Source organism: Thalassophryne amazonica, chromosome 3 (assembly GCF_902500255.1).
Source record: "Thalassophryne amazonica chromosome 3, fThaAma1.1, whole genome shotgun sequence".
Lineage (NCBI taxonomy): Eukaryota > Metazoa > Chordata > Actinopteri > Batrachoidiformes > Batrachoididae > Thalassophryne > Thalassophryne amazonica.
Window position 1 is genome coordinate 30,076,919 of NC_047105.1, and position 14,134 is coordinate 30,091,052.

At 41.2% G+C, this 14,134-nt stretch overlaps 1 protein-coding gene and 1 long non-coding RNA gene across 2 annotated transcripts in view; one reads left to right on the forward strand and one right to left on the reverse strand.

Moving 5' to 3' along the window:
* Positions 1-13,423, forward strand: part of ywhaba (tyrosine 3-monooxygenase/tryptophan 5-monooxygenase activation protein, beta polypeptide a) — a 63,257-nt gene extending 49,834 nt beyond the window's left edge. The window contains exons 5-7 of the mRNA XM_034165969.1: positions 4,996-5,159; positions 8,607-8,702; positions 12,806-13,423. Of these exons, the coding sequence (XP_034021860.1) occupies positions 4,996-5,159; positions 8,607-8,702; positions 12,806-12,862 (317 nt within the window). The 3' untranslated portion in view covers positions 12,863-13,423. The remainder of the gene's footprint in view (positions 1-4,995; positions 5,160-8,606; positions 8,703-12,805) is intronic.
* LOC117506473 lies at positions 1,074-13,683 on the reverse strand. The gene is made up of 3 exons (XR_004559482.1): positions 13,566-13,683; positions 2,719-2,734; positions 1,074-1,093 (listed from the first exon to the last, which is right to left on the reverse strand). It is a non-coding gene; the product is annotated as an uncharacterized LOC117506473 (long non-coding RNA).
* Positions 13,684-14,134: the final 451 nt, after the last annotated feature.

Genomic DNA, 14,134 nt, shown 5'->3' on the forward strand with positions numbered 1-14,134 from the left:
ATCATAATGTGCACTCTCAAGCTCTGCACTGTCATTGCCCTGATGCTTAAGTTCTGTCTGTGTGGAAAATTCCGCAGGTCTCACTGTTGGATCCTGCTTGATGGCAGATGTGAGTTGCTTTTAAACGTGTTCACGGAGCTGATCATGTTGGCGATGTGTTTGTCCTATTCAGCATGGTTTGAAAGTTTCAGAAATTCTTTAATTTTGGGCCACAATTTAAAAAAATAAATAAATAAATAAAAATCCCTTCCAGAAATTTATTTTTGTGTGCAGCAGCAGATGTGTGTCTGTACATCACTTCCAACTGCGCAAGGAATAAATGTCTCTGCCGACTCCTGACCCTATCAGTCACACCCATCACTCTTCTGTATTTATGGACCATTCTGCTACTAGCCAACTTTTTATTTCCTGGACTTTTCAGGCCCACAGAGGTGATTGAACCAGGAAGTTTCCATCATAACTCTTGTAAATCGTCTTGAAATGTCCCTCTAAATTCCCTTTCTTTTGTAATGCCACATTTGTGTTGCAGATGAGACAGATGGATTTTTGCATTTGAATATGTGAAAAATAATCCTCCTCCCACTCTGAGTGAAAATAAGTTTTTTTTTTTTTTTTTTTTTTTTTTTTTTTTTTTTTTGCTTCCATTATGTCGTTGTAGCATCCCCTCGCTCTTCTTCGGCATTTAACGGCAGCCAGCATCTGTATTGGTGTATTGCTGCCACCTTCTGCATCAGTCTCTTATAGCAACACTAAATCCTTTCAATTACTCCAGTGATAGATGTTTTTTGTTGTTGTTGTTGTTTTTTTTTTTTACATGTGATCAACTGGAACTCAGCTCACGATCAACTGGTCAACCATGATCTACTGATTGGGCACGTCATCTATAACCGATAGTCTGAGATTACCATGGATAATGCAGTTGAATGTAAACCCAAACTATGGGCAATGAAATAATGGAAAAGTCTTGTTTATATTAAGAGCTTTTAGTTCTTGTGCATAATACTCACCTTTATTGAGATTTTATTAAATAAGGGGAAAAGTGTTATACACCAGTAATTACACTAGACTTCCTAAAATCTTCAAACACAGTTTGCTCCTGCAGGCTGCAGCTGTTTCATTGTATTTAGTTTAAATAGATAGAGATGATAAATTCAAATGGCTCATTTACGCATTCAAGATTATCTAAATATTCAGTCATGAATTAGATGCTTACAAAAAAGCATCACTCATTGACCTTCAGTTTGCTGGAGAACTGCAGGGCCACCACAGACGAATGCTGAGGTCAGTAGCAGCCTTTCTAAAAGTCAAAAAAAAAATTTTTGTATTTACTTACATGTACTGTTCCGTATGGAAATGCTCCAAGATTCCCAACATGACTAATGATATTTTAGCATATTCACTAATGACGAGATGTTTTGCAATCATGTTGTTAGCTTGCCAATACTGGAAGGATTAAAATCTCTTAAGTTCTGAATGAAAAGTTGAGCCCAAAACAATCTAGAATAGGCCCCAGGTTAAAAAATGTTTAATTCTCCTTTAATACGGTATATTCAGTAGGTAGAAATTTAAATTTAATTTTCTGCAGTCTGAGCAGGTTTATGTGGCTATGGGCTACATTTTTGTCTAAGTGCTTAAAATCCCCTTTATTAAAACAAATCTTTTAAAGAAATAAAACCATTGAGTAGTTTTATGGGGCTGTAGCGATATACCCGTATTCAGAATTAACTTGCTATCCCCGCTAATATGTCAAAAATAATCTGTGGTGAATTTACAAATTATTCTAAATTTGTAAATTTGTAATGCTTGGATGTACAACCCCAAATCCAGTGGAGTTGGGACATTGTGTAAAATGTAAATAAAACAGAATTCAATGACTTGCAAATCCTCTTCAACCTATATTCAATTGAATACACCACAAAGACAAGATATTTAATGTTCAAACTGATAGACTTTGTGGTTTTTGTGCAAATATTTGCTCATTTTGAAATGGATGCCTGCAACACATTTCAAAAAAGCTGTGACAGTGGTATGTTTACCACTGTGTTACATAACCTTTCCTTCTAACAACACTCAATTAGCGTTTGTGAATTGAGGACACTAATTGTGAGTGTCATGATAGGGTATAAAAGGAGCATCCCCAAAAAGGCTCAACTGTTCACAAGCAAAGATGGAGCGAGGATCACCACGTAGTGAACAACTGCGTGAAAAAATAGTCCAGCAGTTTAAAAGCAATGTTTCTCAATGTGCAATTGCAAGGAATTTAGGGACTCCATCATCTACAGTCCATAATATAATCAGAAGATTCAGAGAATCTGGAGAACTTTCTACACGTAAGCGGCAAGGCTGAAAACAAAACATTGACTCCCCGTGACCTTCGATCCCTCAGGCAGCACTGCATTAAAAACTGACATCACTGACTATGTTTACATGCCGTTAATATTCGGGTTAAGGTCAATATTCCAGTTTCTGAATCATTAGGAATAACCCGTTTACATGCTTAAGTAGACAGTTACTCCAGTATACATGGTCATTGGTATCATTTGGAATATCCCCATCTAAACAGCGACACACATCTTCCACCGGTGCTTGATTCGGTCTGGCGTTCGTGCAAATCCTGCTTCGTGTAATCCTGTTTTGTGTAAAACCCCTCACTACACACTTTATACACTTTTCTCAAACAGGCATTAACATTTTCTCTTTTCTCTCCTGTGTAAACACTTTTTTTTTTTTTTTTCTTCAGTGGAGGAAGATTAGAAATAGACACGCAGAAAACAATGCGCGTGCTGTCCCATCGCTCACTGCCTCGGGGGTACGGATGCGGGACCCGCAAGGAATCCAAGTCATGGCCACAGAGCTCTGCGGCTGCGGTATACCAAGACCCTGCGGCGTTGTGGATTTTTTTCTGCAAGAAAACTATCCTTGCGGGCTGCCTCCGCATCAAAACAGCAAGCGTAGTCTCTGGACCTGTTGCCACAGTTGGCGCAGCTCCACACAGCAGGCGGTGTGAGTGGCCCGCTGCAGGGTTTACCGAGCCCGCAGACTCAGTAAGCGCATCGGATGCAGAGCAATCACGGTGATACCGACCGGCCCGCCTGATAAGGACGCAGAACACAATGCGCTGTTTATCTCTGCTTCTGTGGTGTCCGGTGGGTTGTGCACGCCGCATACAAGTAGTTGCCGTACTCAAAACACCAATATTCCTTGCGGATAGGACATGCTCAGAACACAAAATAATGTTCCTTTCTATGGGGATATCCCGATGCGCGTTTATATGACCTGATATTCAGGTTAGAAAAGGAGTAACCCAGGGGTCTTATTCGGGTTTTTAAAAACCGGAATATGAGCATATTCGGGTTTTAAAAACCGGAATATGAGCATATTCGGGTTTTTAAAAACCGGAATATGAGCATATTCGGGTTTTTAAAAACCGGAATATGAGCATATTCGGGTTTTTAAAAACCGGAATATGAGCATATTCGGGTTTTTAAAAACCGGAATATGAGCATATTCGGGTTTTTGCGGGTGTTTACATGGCTGCGCGCAACCGGGTTATTGCTAATATTCCAGTTATGAAAGGGTTATTTGCTACATGTAAACGTAGTCATAGTGTAAAGGATCTTATCGCGTGGGCTCAGGAACACTTCAGAAAACCATTGTTAGTTAACACAGTTCGTCGCTACATTGACAAGTGAAAGTTAAAACTCTACCATGCAAAGCAAAAGCCATACATCAACAACATCCAGAAACCCTGCCGCCTTCTCTGGGCCCGAGCTCATTTGAAATGGACAGACACAAAGTGGAAAAGTGTGCTGTGGTCTGATGAGTCCACTTTTCAAATTGTTTTTGTAAATCATGGATGTCATGTCCTTACGACAAGAGGAAAAAGACCATCCAGATTGTTAAAAGCAGTTGCCCATGGTATGGGCAACTTACACATCTGTGATGGCACCATCGATGCTGAAAGGTACATCCAGGTTTTTGAGCAACACATGCTGCCATCCAAGCAACATCTCTTTCAGGGACGTCTCTGCTTATTTCAGCAAGACAATACCAAGCAACATTCTGCACGTGTTACAACAGTGTGTCTTCATAGTAAAAGAATGCGGATACTAGACTGGCCTGCCTGCAGTCCAGACCTGTTGCCCATTGAAAATGTGTGGCACATTATGAAGTAAAGTTTATCAGTTTGTACATTAAATATCTTGTCTTTGTGGTGTATTTAATTTAATATAGGTTGAAGAGGATTTGGAAATCATTGTATTCTGTTTTTATTTACATTTTACACAATGTCCCAACTTCATTGGAATTGGGGTTGCATATTTCCTATTTGTCTATTTTCATCCCTCCGGTGAGACATACAGGTGATTCCTCCCCCCCCCCCCGACACCAGTCAATTACGGTGACTTTGGGGTCAATTTCAAGATTGCGGTGAGCTGTTCAAAATATTGTAATGGTCACCCTTGTTAGCGTGATATCTCAGACCACTCACTAATTTCATGCATATTTAGCATGAGTGTGTACTTGGGTGATCCCTCGACACTTTGTATTTGTACTATGTATTGATTTGTGGGGACTGGGGGATATGTCCTCTCCTGATGACTCATGTATAATTTGGTCTTTATTTCTTCTTTGCAATAGGTGAGTTTCATGGTATCACAATACTCATTTAAAAAAATTAGTACGATTAAATACGGGCCTCACGACACCGTTATCATGATTCACAATGCATTGTTGCATCCCTACAGCTTAAACTGAAGGGGGGGTGTTGTACAGCTTGGCAGAGGTGTTAAACCATCAAGCATGGATATTGGATTGTGTTTTTGTGCATATTTATAAAAATGTAACTCTTCTGTGGGCTCTGTATCAGTAGATAAGTGGAAATGATTCACAGTGGTCAGGATATTGAAATAATTCAGCCTTACTTTGATTGTGCCAGTTTGACATCCACTGCAGTAATGTTGACGTGTGTTTGTCGCTGCTTCCTTGCATGTGCAGGCACAGTGGAGTCTTCTCAGGGGGCCTATCAGGACGCCTTCGACATCAGCAAGAAGGAAATGCAGCCAACACATCCCATCCGGCTGGGCCTTGCCCTCAACTTCTCTGTCTTCTATTATGAAATACTGAACTCGCCCGACCAGGCCTGCCAACTGGCCAAAACGGTGAGACAGACGGGCACACATATTTGTACTGTTTATTCAGATTGAAGCGTTTGATTTTAGCTTCACTGCCTGGGTCACTGTTGTCTGACTTCAGCAGCTTCATTTACAAAACAAAATTACTACATAGTGGTGCACAGTAGGAGTCAATACAGGGCGTATAAGATGTGCGGTACAGGTACCGGTATTCTGACCCTCGTGTTTTTGATAAACTGGGGCTAGTTGTGATGAGCAGATTGTTCACTGTTTGGTCCAAGCACTTTAAAACAGTTTGGATTGTCTTGCTGTTTCACAGCACGTTGGAGATGAAACAAAGAAGCGCAGTACACAAGCACTGAGTTTTAGAAAGATCCACACTTTTTTGAAAGTCTGTATGCATCATCTGGCTTTGTTAGTATGTAGTTAAAACAGCAGCAGCACACAAGCAGAGAGAGTTTATATTAAAAAAAAATAAATAAAAAATAAAACAGGACATAGTCAGAGGGGAAAGAGGACAGAACACCCTTAATGCTGCATTTACACATAAGTCACGAATGCCACGAAGTATACTACATTCTTGGCCGCTGTTTACGAATGTGATGATTCGGGGCAGAGGCGTCAGGTGTCCTCAAGAACTGTTGCAGCCTGTTACCACGCGTTACGATTAATGGCACGTGTTGCTGGAGAATTATCAGAAACCATTACGCACAGTCAATAATGTTCCGCGTTGTCGCACACTATTGCACACAACAGCCCATTAAGTTCTGTTACGTTGTGAATGAGGTGAATTGTCTCCACACACACCCATATTCATCCATCAGCTGCTGAACAGATCGCTCCAGTTTGTTCCTCAAAATCCACACCAGAAGAACTTTGTGATTGCATGCTTAGTTGGGCTCTGTGCCATGGAGAGGCACAGAGGAGGAGGAGGAGGAGACGGAGAGAGCCAGATGTGTCTCCACTCAGCTCTCGTGTCGCTCATTTTCCCAAACATCAGGCACATGCAGCAGCAGCAGGTGGAACACAGGAGCGCGCTGAGGAGCATTGGAACGAGATTTTTTAGCTTTTAGCCAACTTGGCGTCACTGTCCTTCAGCATACTGCAGCAATGAATCTGAATGCGGTGCAGCAGGGTTTAATTGTGTGCACGTCAGAGAAGAACACTGTCATGCACTGTTAAGGATCACCACTAATCAAGACGGATCAACACGCTCAGTTGTGACCTCCACGATATGAGGCGAAATGAGGGTGGTGCGTGACATTCATGGAAGATTTTTTTTTTTTTGACAGCCGAAAACATGCTCCACGAATATCACGCACCAACGCGCTGTTAAGAAACCTATTCAGCTGCGTTAAGTCACGTCAAGAATTTCAGGAATGTGCCAAGAATGACGCAAATATAACACGTGTGTGTGTATATATATATATATATATATGTGTATATATATGCACCATAAAGGTTCACTTATGAAAACATTTTTTGCTTTTCCTGCTAATAACACACAATTTTAACAACTAAAATGTTTATCGTTATTACTTTGTGCCAGTGTTTTCCCTGCACCAAGTTTCATTGATAAGCCATATAAAGATATGTTAATTGATCTTTTCTGCATAACTAAAGTAGGATGTGAAGAAATGTAAAAAAAAAAAAGGCAAAGTTACAGGGGAAACTGAGTGTGTTTTGGATTCTGCTTTTTAAAATTAGGACATTTCGGTTTCAGGAAGCCATAGATATGACAATGATTCAGTGTCTTGGGATTCGGAATCTTAAACATGTATTGTTTGATAAGATAATCACTTGATGCGGCAGCACAAAGTTGTGCAGTATCCATCCATCCATTTTCTTCCGCTTTATCTGGAGTCAGGTCGCGGGGGCAGCAGCTCAAGCAAAGCCGCCCAGACCTCCCGATCCCCACACACCTCCTCCAACTCCTCCGGGGGAACCCCAAGGCGTTCCCAAGCCAGCCGAGAGATGTAGTCCCTCCAGCGTGTCCTGGGTCTTCCCCGGGGCCTCCTCCCAGTGGGACGTGCCCGGAACACCTCTCCAGCGAGGCGTCCAGGGGGCATCCGGAAAAGATGCCCGAGCCACCTCAACTGGCTCCTTTCGACGTGGAGGAGCAGCGGCTCGACTCCAAGCTCCTCCCGAGTGACCGAGCTCCTCACCCTATCTCTAAGGGAGCGCCCAGCCACCCTGCGGAGGAAACTCATCTCGACTGCTTGTACTCGCGATCTCATTCTTTCGGTCATGAGCCAAATCTCATGACCATAGGTGAGGATCGGAACATAGATCGATCGGTAAATCGAGAGCTTTGCCCCCCTACTCAGCTCTCTCTTCACCACGACGGTCCGATACAGCAACTGCATCACTGCAGATGCTGCACCGATCCGTCTATTGATCTCACGCTCCATCCAGGCAAGGATGGCCTCGGATTTGGAGGTGCTGATTTTCATCCCGGACGCTTCACACTCGGCTGCAAACCACCCCAGTGCATGCTGAAGGTCCTGATTTGACGAAGCCAAGTCAAGTTGTGCAGTAGTGAAGGAAAAAAAATTACATTAAAGAAAGGTGACTAAAGTATATAAAGTGTATAAAGAATAATGCCATGTTTGCTGGTAAATGCAAAAAATGCTGGTGTGAAACAGATTTTGTTAAAAAAATAAATAAAATAGAGTACAAGTATGTATAGATAAAGTAATTGCACAATGTGCATGTGATAAAGCACAAAAAAGTGGCTGGAGAAGAGGGTTATGGTGCAAAAATCAGCAGGTAGTTATGGTGCCAAAAACATTTTGAGGCATTATACAGTTATACAGTCTCCGGGTAAAACTGGAGTTGCATCAGGAAGGGCATCCGAGATAAAACAGAAGCAGCTGAACTGACAACAACATACAGTGCTAACTGCAGTTGGAATAAATGACATGCAGAAGCGTTTTGTTTTGCACCGAGGGTGCAGCAGTCTATTACTAAAATAGCTGCTTAAGGCTCCTACAGTCTCATGTAGGGGGTGAGAGGGGTTGTCCATAATTGTCAGCTTGGCTAACATCCTCCTCTCACCCACCACTTCTTCAGAGTGCGTTGCAGTACAGAGCCAGCCCTTCAGACTAATATGTTGGGATGAAGGCAAAGAAAATGTGTTAAAGAACCATACAAATTCAAGCAGTATACCTAAAGTATTAATAAGTCGGGTTACACACAAACACCATACACTATAAATTATGAATGAATTGACAGTAAATAAGTAGTATTCAGCACATCTGGTGACACGATGTAATGCTGTAGTGCACAACCACCAGAATCTGACTCCAAACCTCCGCTGTAGATTCAGGGATTGTTGTGCAAAACCATTAGCTGTGTAGGTTTTGGTCACAACGGTTGATATGCAAACCACAGACCAGCTGTAACGTGATTGGTCCTGGTTCCTGGTGCTACTGGTTTTCAGAAGGATATCAGTGACCTTCTGTGTTCCTGCAGGCCTTCGACGAAGCGATCGCCGAGCTCGACACCTTGAACGAGGACTCGTACAAAGACAGCACTCTGATCATGCAGCTACTAAGGGACAACCTCACTGTGAGTGTTCACAAGTTTACTGTTACATATTGTTGTATGTTTTCATGGAATACCACTATGAATGTTTGTAAGGTTGTAGTCTGCATGTCGTCACATTCTAGTGAAGTAAAAATTTTAAAGATGCACACTGCAGATGAGTTGCTTAGAGTAGTTCTCTGCCTGCAACTCATTTCGCTTCAGATAACTCATTAACTAAATACTGTAATAGTAACTTAAATGTCCAGCCATTTGGTTACTACAGGGGTTCAAACATTAACCTGATGTATAAGGTGTGACTCTTCTTGGACAGTAAATGACTAAATACTTCCTGGAATGTAAGTCCCATCTTTTTTCTTTTTTTTCCCCTTGCATTTGGAACTCACTTTTTAACACGCTGTTTCCCTGGGGGCATGTTTAACAATGGACATGAGCTGAGTGTAGCATGTGCACACCACAGCGTATGCTGTTTAGGGATGGGTATCGAGAACCGGTTCCTTTCGGGTATTGTTAAGAAATGATTCGATCCACCGACATCAATAAGCTTTGTGCTTAACGATTCTGTAATCGGTCCTTCAGAGTGGCCGTTGTTTTGGCGGGTGTTTGTCAGGAAAATGATCATTTCTCTACATTGATTACAGACCCTGCAGCGGGTCCTTAATCAACTTTTCTGCAGCGCGGCTTTGCTTTGAACCTTGAACCAATCGAAGCGTGGTTCGCAGATTGAAGCAATGCTTCGGTCGATTGCTTCGTTTATTTCTTTTTCGCTTAATTTTCCCCCGTTAAAACCCTAAAGAGCATACGTCTGAGTATTATTTACCTTTTCTATGTTAAACCGACCTGTTATGGTCTTCTGAAACAGTTGATAGATGTATGTTATAACTTAAAAACGGGAGTGATGCTAATGCGTTAGCATGTCTATGGCATTTTCAATGTTAAGTTAGCATTTAGCAATTGTAGCTGTCATCACGTTCGGGTGCATTTGTTTTCAAATTGTAATATTCCTTAAATTTATTTTTGCTTATATATTAATAATCTAATGATTATTATATACAATTTTAGAGAAAGAGACAAAAAGAACCTGAATAGAAACACAACAGAAAATATATAATATCAACTAACAAATAAATAAATACATACAGAAATAAATGTTTCCTGTGAACACCTAGTGACTCTCACACCTCCATTTCATCCCGGTTTGTTTTGGTCAAACCATATTTTCAGTTTAATTTCTTCAGTGAATTCCTCCAGAACTATCTGCCAAACTAGAAAACTGCTGCATCCTAGTAAGAGCAGAATACTACTGGAATGAATCTGAATAAGGAAAGTTGTATTTTTTTTTTCTTCTCACCTAAATGGATTCAGCACTCACTCCAGTTTATCGTCTGGAATAGTCCCAGATTGCATTTCAGAGCTTCTAGAATTCAAACATTTTCGTGCACGTGGTGTTGGGGGTAATTTTGGGTTTCAGGTTTTTTTTTTTTTTTTTCACCACTTTCATCCCTGAATATGAGTTGTGATTCACTTTTGTGCGGATTAAAGTTACTAACTGGGACTCCTGTCTTGTTGCGAGAAAGAAACGAGAATCATCCTCCGTTCTGTTCACACAGCTCCAAACGTTGCGCGGCTCTCTGACAAGTCAAGATAGAACGATAGAATTCAGTCTGAATTAACTTCAAAGTGAAACACAGTTTTGTTTATTTTTGTTTATGTCCAGAGATCAAGGATACAGTGACTAATTTCATATTTATTTACTTTAAAACTCAAGGAAATACATAGAAAACCTGTAAAGCCTACTTTTAGTACAAAATTCATGAGGTATCGATAAGGAATCGGATCGATAAGCAGAATCGATAATGGCATCGATATCGATAAAACCTTATCAATACCCATCCCTAGTGCTGTTAATTAACACGAGGACTTTGAAATTCCAAAAATACATGGGATGGCCATATAAATGTGTGTTAGACATCATATTAGATGTTTGACACAGATGAACACATGGTGATTCCAAAAAAGGTAGCCTTTGGATCATCTGTGACCAGACAAATACAGGGCATCTAACAAAAAAAAAAAAGTGCCACAAAAATCCATAGAAAATCTATGCACTTTTGGATACTGATATCTGTCATATGACATCTTGAAGCATATCTCAGGGAATTTTATCTCTGGTGTTCATTTCTAATTTCACCTCAGTTTGTAAGTTTTTGCATTTACAAGATGTGCTCAGTATGTCATGGGTTAAAGTTCTCCATCACCACGACGGATTTCCGTCGTTTGGAAAATTTAACCACACATACGCGTGTGCACGTGGTGTCATACGTGTTTTAGGGCCGAAATATGATAGTCTCATTGTCAAAGCAACATCCCGTTCTGCGCTAATCAAAGCAGCAACAGTGTCAGCGTGGATTGCGGAGGAAGGGACTGTAAATTTTCCTTCCTCTCCGCTCTGTTTACTGCTTGCCATGAGCCATGGTCTTTCTCCTTCCTGTCTTCGTGGGAACATTGGCAGACACTCCCCAAGTAGAGCAGGGTGTGGCTTTGCTTTGAACCAATGAAGCAATGATCCATCTCACTGTTTCGATGGTTTGTTGTATTATTTCGCTTTATCTTAATTTCCCCCCGCTAAAACCCTAAAGAGCAGATGTCCATAATATTTACCTTTTTATACTAAACCGACCTGTTATGGTCTTCTTCTTGATAGATGTATTTTATAACTTAAACGGGACAGATGCTAACGTGTTAGCATGTCTATGACGTTTTCCATGTTAAAGTTAGCATTAAGCTGTTCGCATCTCAGCCTTTGTGTGCATTTGTTTTCTGTATAATAATTAATGGCTCAGCGTTATGGTTTTTGTGCACGGATTAGACCATAGTTTGAAGTGAGTTTTCTTTGTTTCAGAGGGCGTCATACCCATTAAAATTCACCAGAATATGCCAAATTTGACTTGCTCTTTTAAAAAATTTCTGGGGGAGATCCCCCAGACCCCCCATAATCAATATTGTGTCTTTACTTTACAATTTGAAGTGAGTTTTATTTTTCACAAGGCTTCATACCTGTTAAAATTCACCAGAATACACAAAATTTGACTTGGTCTTTAAAAAATGTTCTGGGGGGGGCACCCCCAGACCCCCCCAGAATCAAGACTACACCCCGCCCCCCACCACCCTTTTACATACCTTTATGTTTAAGTTTTGCATTCTTTTTATGCTTCGTCTGTCTCTCCTTAGAGCCTATTTAAAATAGATTTGTATACTGTATTATGTGTTTATTGTATTTATTGAGGAAAAGAGTGTGTGCCCCCACTACGCCACATTTTAGGGAATTGCTGGCATTGATTTTTGCCAGGAAAAAATTTCAGTCAGATGAAAATTTATTGCTTTAACCCATGCAGTATGTGCAGCGCTTCTCTGGTTCGGTCAGATCTCCCTTTCTTAACATTGTGAACAGTTCCTATCAGTTTGAGACGTATTTACAATCCTCCATATTGTCTTTCTGTCTGGAGCTTTTCAAAGTGACTTTGATATTGTTGTTACGTTTTGCATGATCAGTTTGGACTCAGTAGAATTCCACCAGTTTCCTGTTTTGCTTGATTGTAAGCAGCATCCTCATTGGATCATCTCAAACTACATCAGAGGAATTTCCTCATGTATATCTTGATGTCAGGGGAAAAAACAAACAAAAAAAAACAATTCAGATTAGCCCATGCAGAATTAGTCAAATGATTTTGTGGCACTTTTTTGGAACACCTTGTACTACGGTGTACTTTTCAGTAGGATTGGAACATTTTTATGCAGTGACCCCTGCGTAATTCTTGATTGATCGAGTAAGTCATTAGAGGTCAGCTCCAGGATGTCTCAACTTCTGAAAATATTGATCCCAACCTGGTGACAGCTACCCCTTGGGATGGCTGTTATATGGTTTTGTCCCCACAGTGTACTGAGACTGGGTTGTGTCATATTGGCACTGTAAGTGGTACCTACAGCCTGTTTGGCCCATGGACTACCCTGACTTTGCAGCAGGGGGGAAAAAAAAGTGCTCTCATGTAGTAGCACATGATCTCAGGGCATGCCCACTTCTGAATTTTGTGACTGGCTGATTGAAATTGTTTTGTGTTTCTCTGCAGCTGTGGACATCAGAAAACCAGGGCGACGAGGGCGACGCTGGCGAAGGAGAGAACTAGATCGCACTTCACTGTTAATCCACCCCCACTCTTCTTCCTCCCTCTATCTTTCTCCTTTTCTTCCTCTCTTCATCCATAAACAGCCTGTTCATTCCCTCGTCCCTTCAGCCCAGCCTCCTGACCTCCCTTCTGTATAACCAGCAGCATGAATAGTACCTGACCTTCATGAACTAAAAGGAGATGAAAAAAAAAAACAAAAACTGCTCCATCACCTGGCCCCACCGCCTCTCTCGCCCTCCAACACGTCACTCCACGACCAGCCAACAGTCTAAAACCGCTGGTCAGTCTCGTCTTACAGCACGCAGGGAGGGTTTGAATCTCAACCCATGAAACACTTTTTTTTTCCCCCGGGAGTAAGAAGTCCACATTCCCTCGTTTTGATCTGTCTCCTGTCTTCCTCCTGTTCTTCCTCCGTCCTAACATTTCACTGCGTTCTCTCACCCTCCTCTAGTGACTACATGCATCTCTTTAGTTGTCCCTGACTTTTGGCTCTTCTTAGTGCTGGTTTTATTCCACTTTAAAACAAATCAGAAAATTATTAAACTGTCGGTTTATTTTCAACAAACACTGTGATGTTTAGTTTGTCCTGCCGCCGTGCGTCACTCTGGAGGGGGGACGTTTCTGAGCAGCAGTGCCATTCTGCTGAGGTTTATACAGAAGGGTCCCACAAGGCTGTATTGTGACACTGACACACCGGAAACACCTTTTTTTTTAACCTCCTGTGCAATCACACTTATTCTTTCTGTCCTAAATACAACTTAAGTCACATCCAAAGGGACCCAGAGTTTATTTATTCAAACTGTGTATTTCAGGTTTGGAGTAATTTGACATGAAAATGTATTAAAAACAAGCATTCCATCGTAATATTTGGCAAGTTGGGTCAGTTCATTTTTTTTTTTTAACCCACACACAAACCGGACCTGCTTGCTTCTTTTTACAGGCTGCCACGTCTTTCAGTAGATTTCTTGACATTTTAATTGCTCTTGTGTGTAACAGATCTTTTTCTTGTCTCCTGTTAAGTGTACAAATGTAAGCATTTTTAGTTTTTTTTTTTGTTTTTTTTTTATGGGACGGTTTAGTGGGTAATGCCGAACTCCTTTCAGTCAGCTGCCAGTCGTGCTGTTTGATTTGCATTCTTGGCCCAGTCTTTTTTTTTTTTTGTACCCTTAACTACTGCGTGTACTTACAGAATTTATACTTTTTGCAGATGATAATGTGTTCTTTCTCACAAAGTAAACATGAGCAATGGTACATAGTAGATTCCCTCTTTTC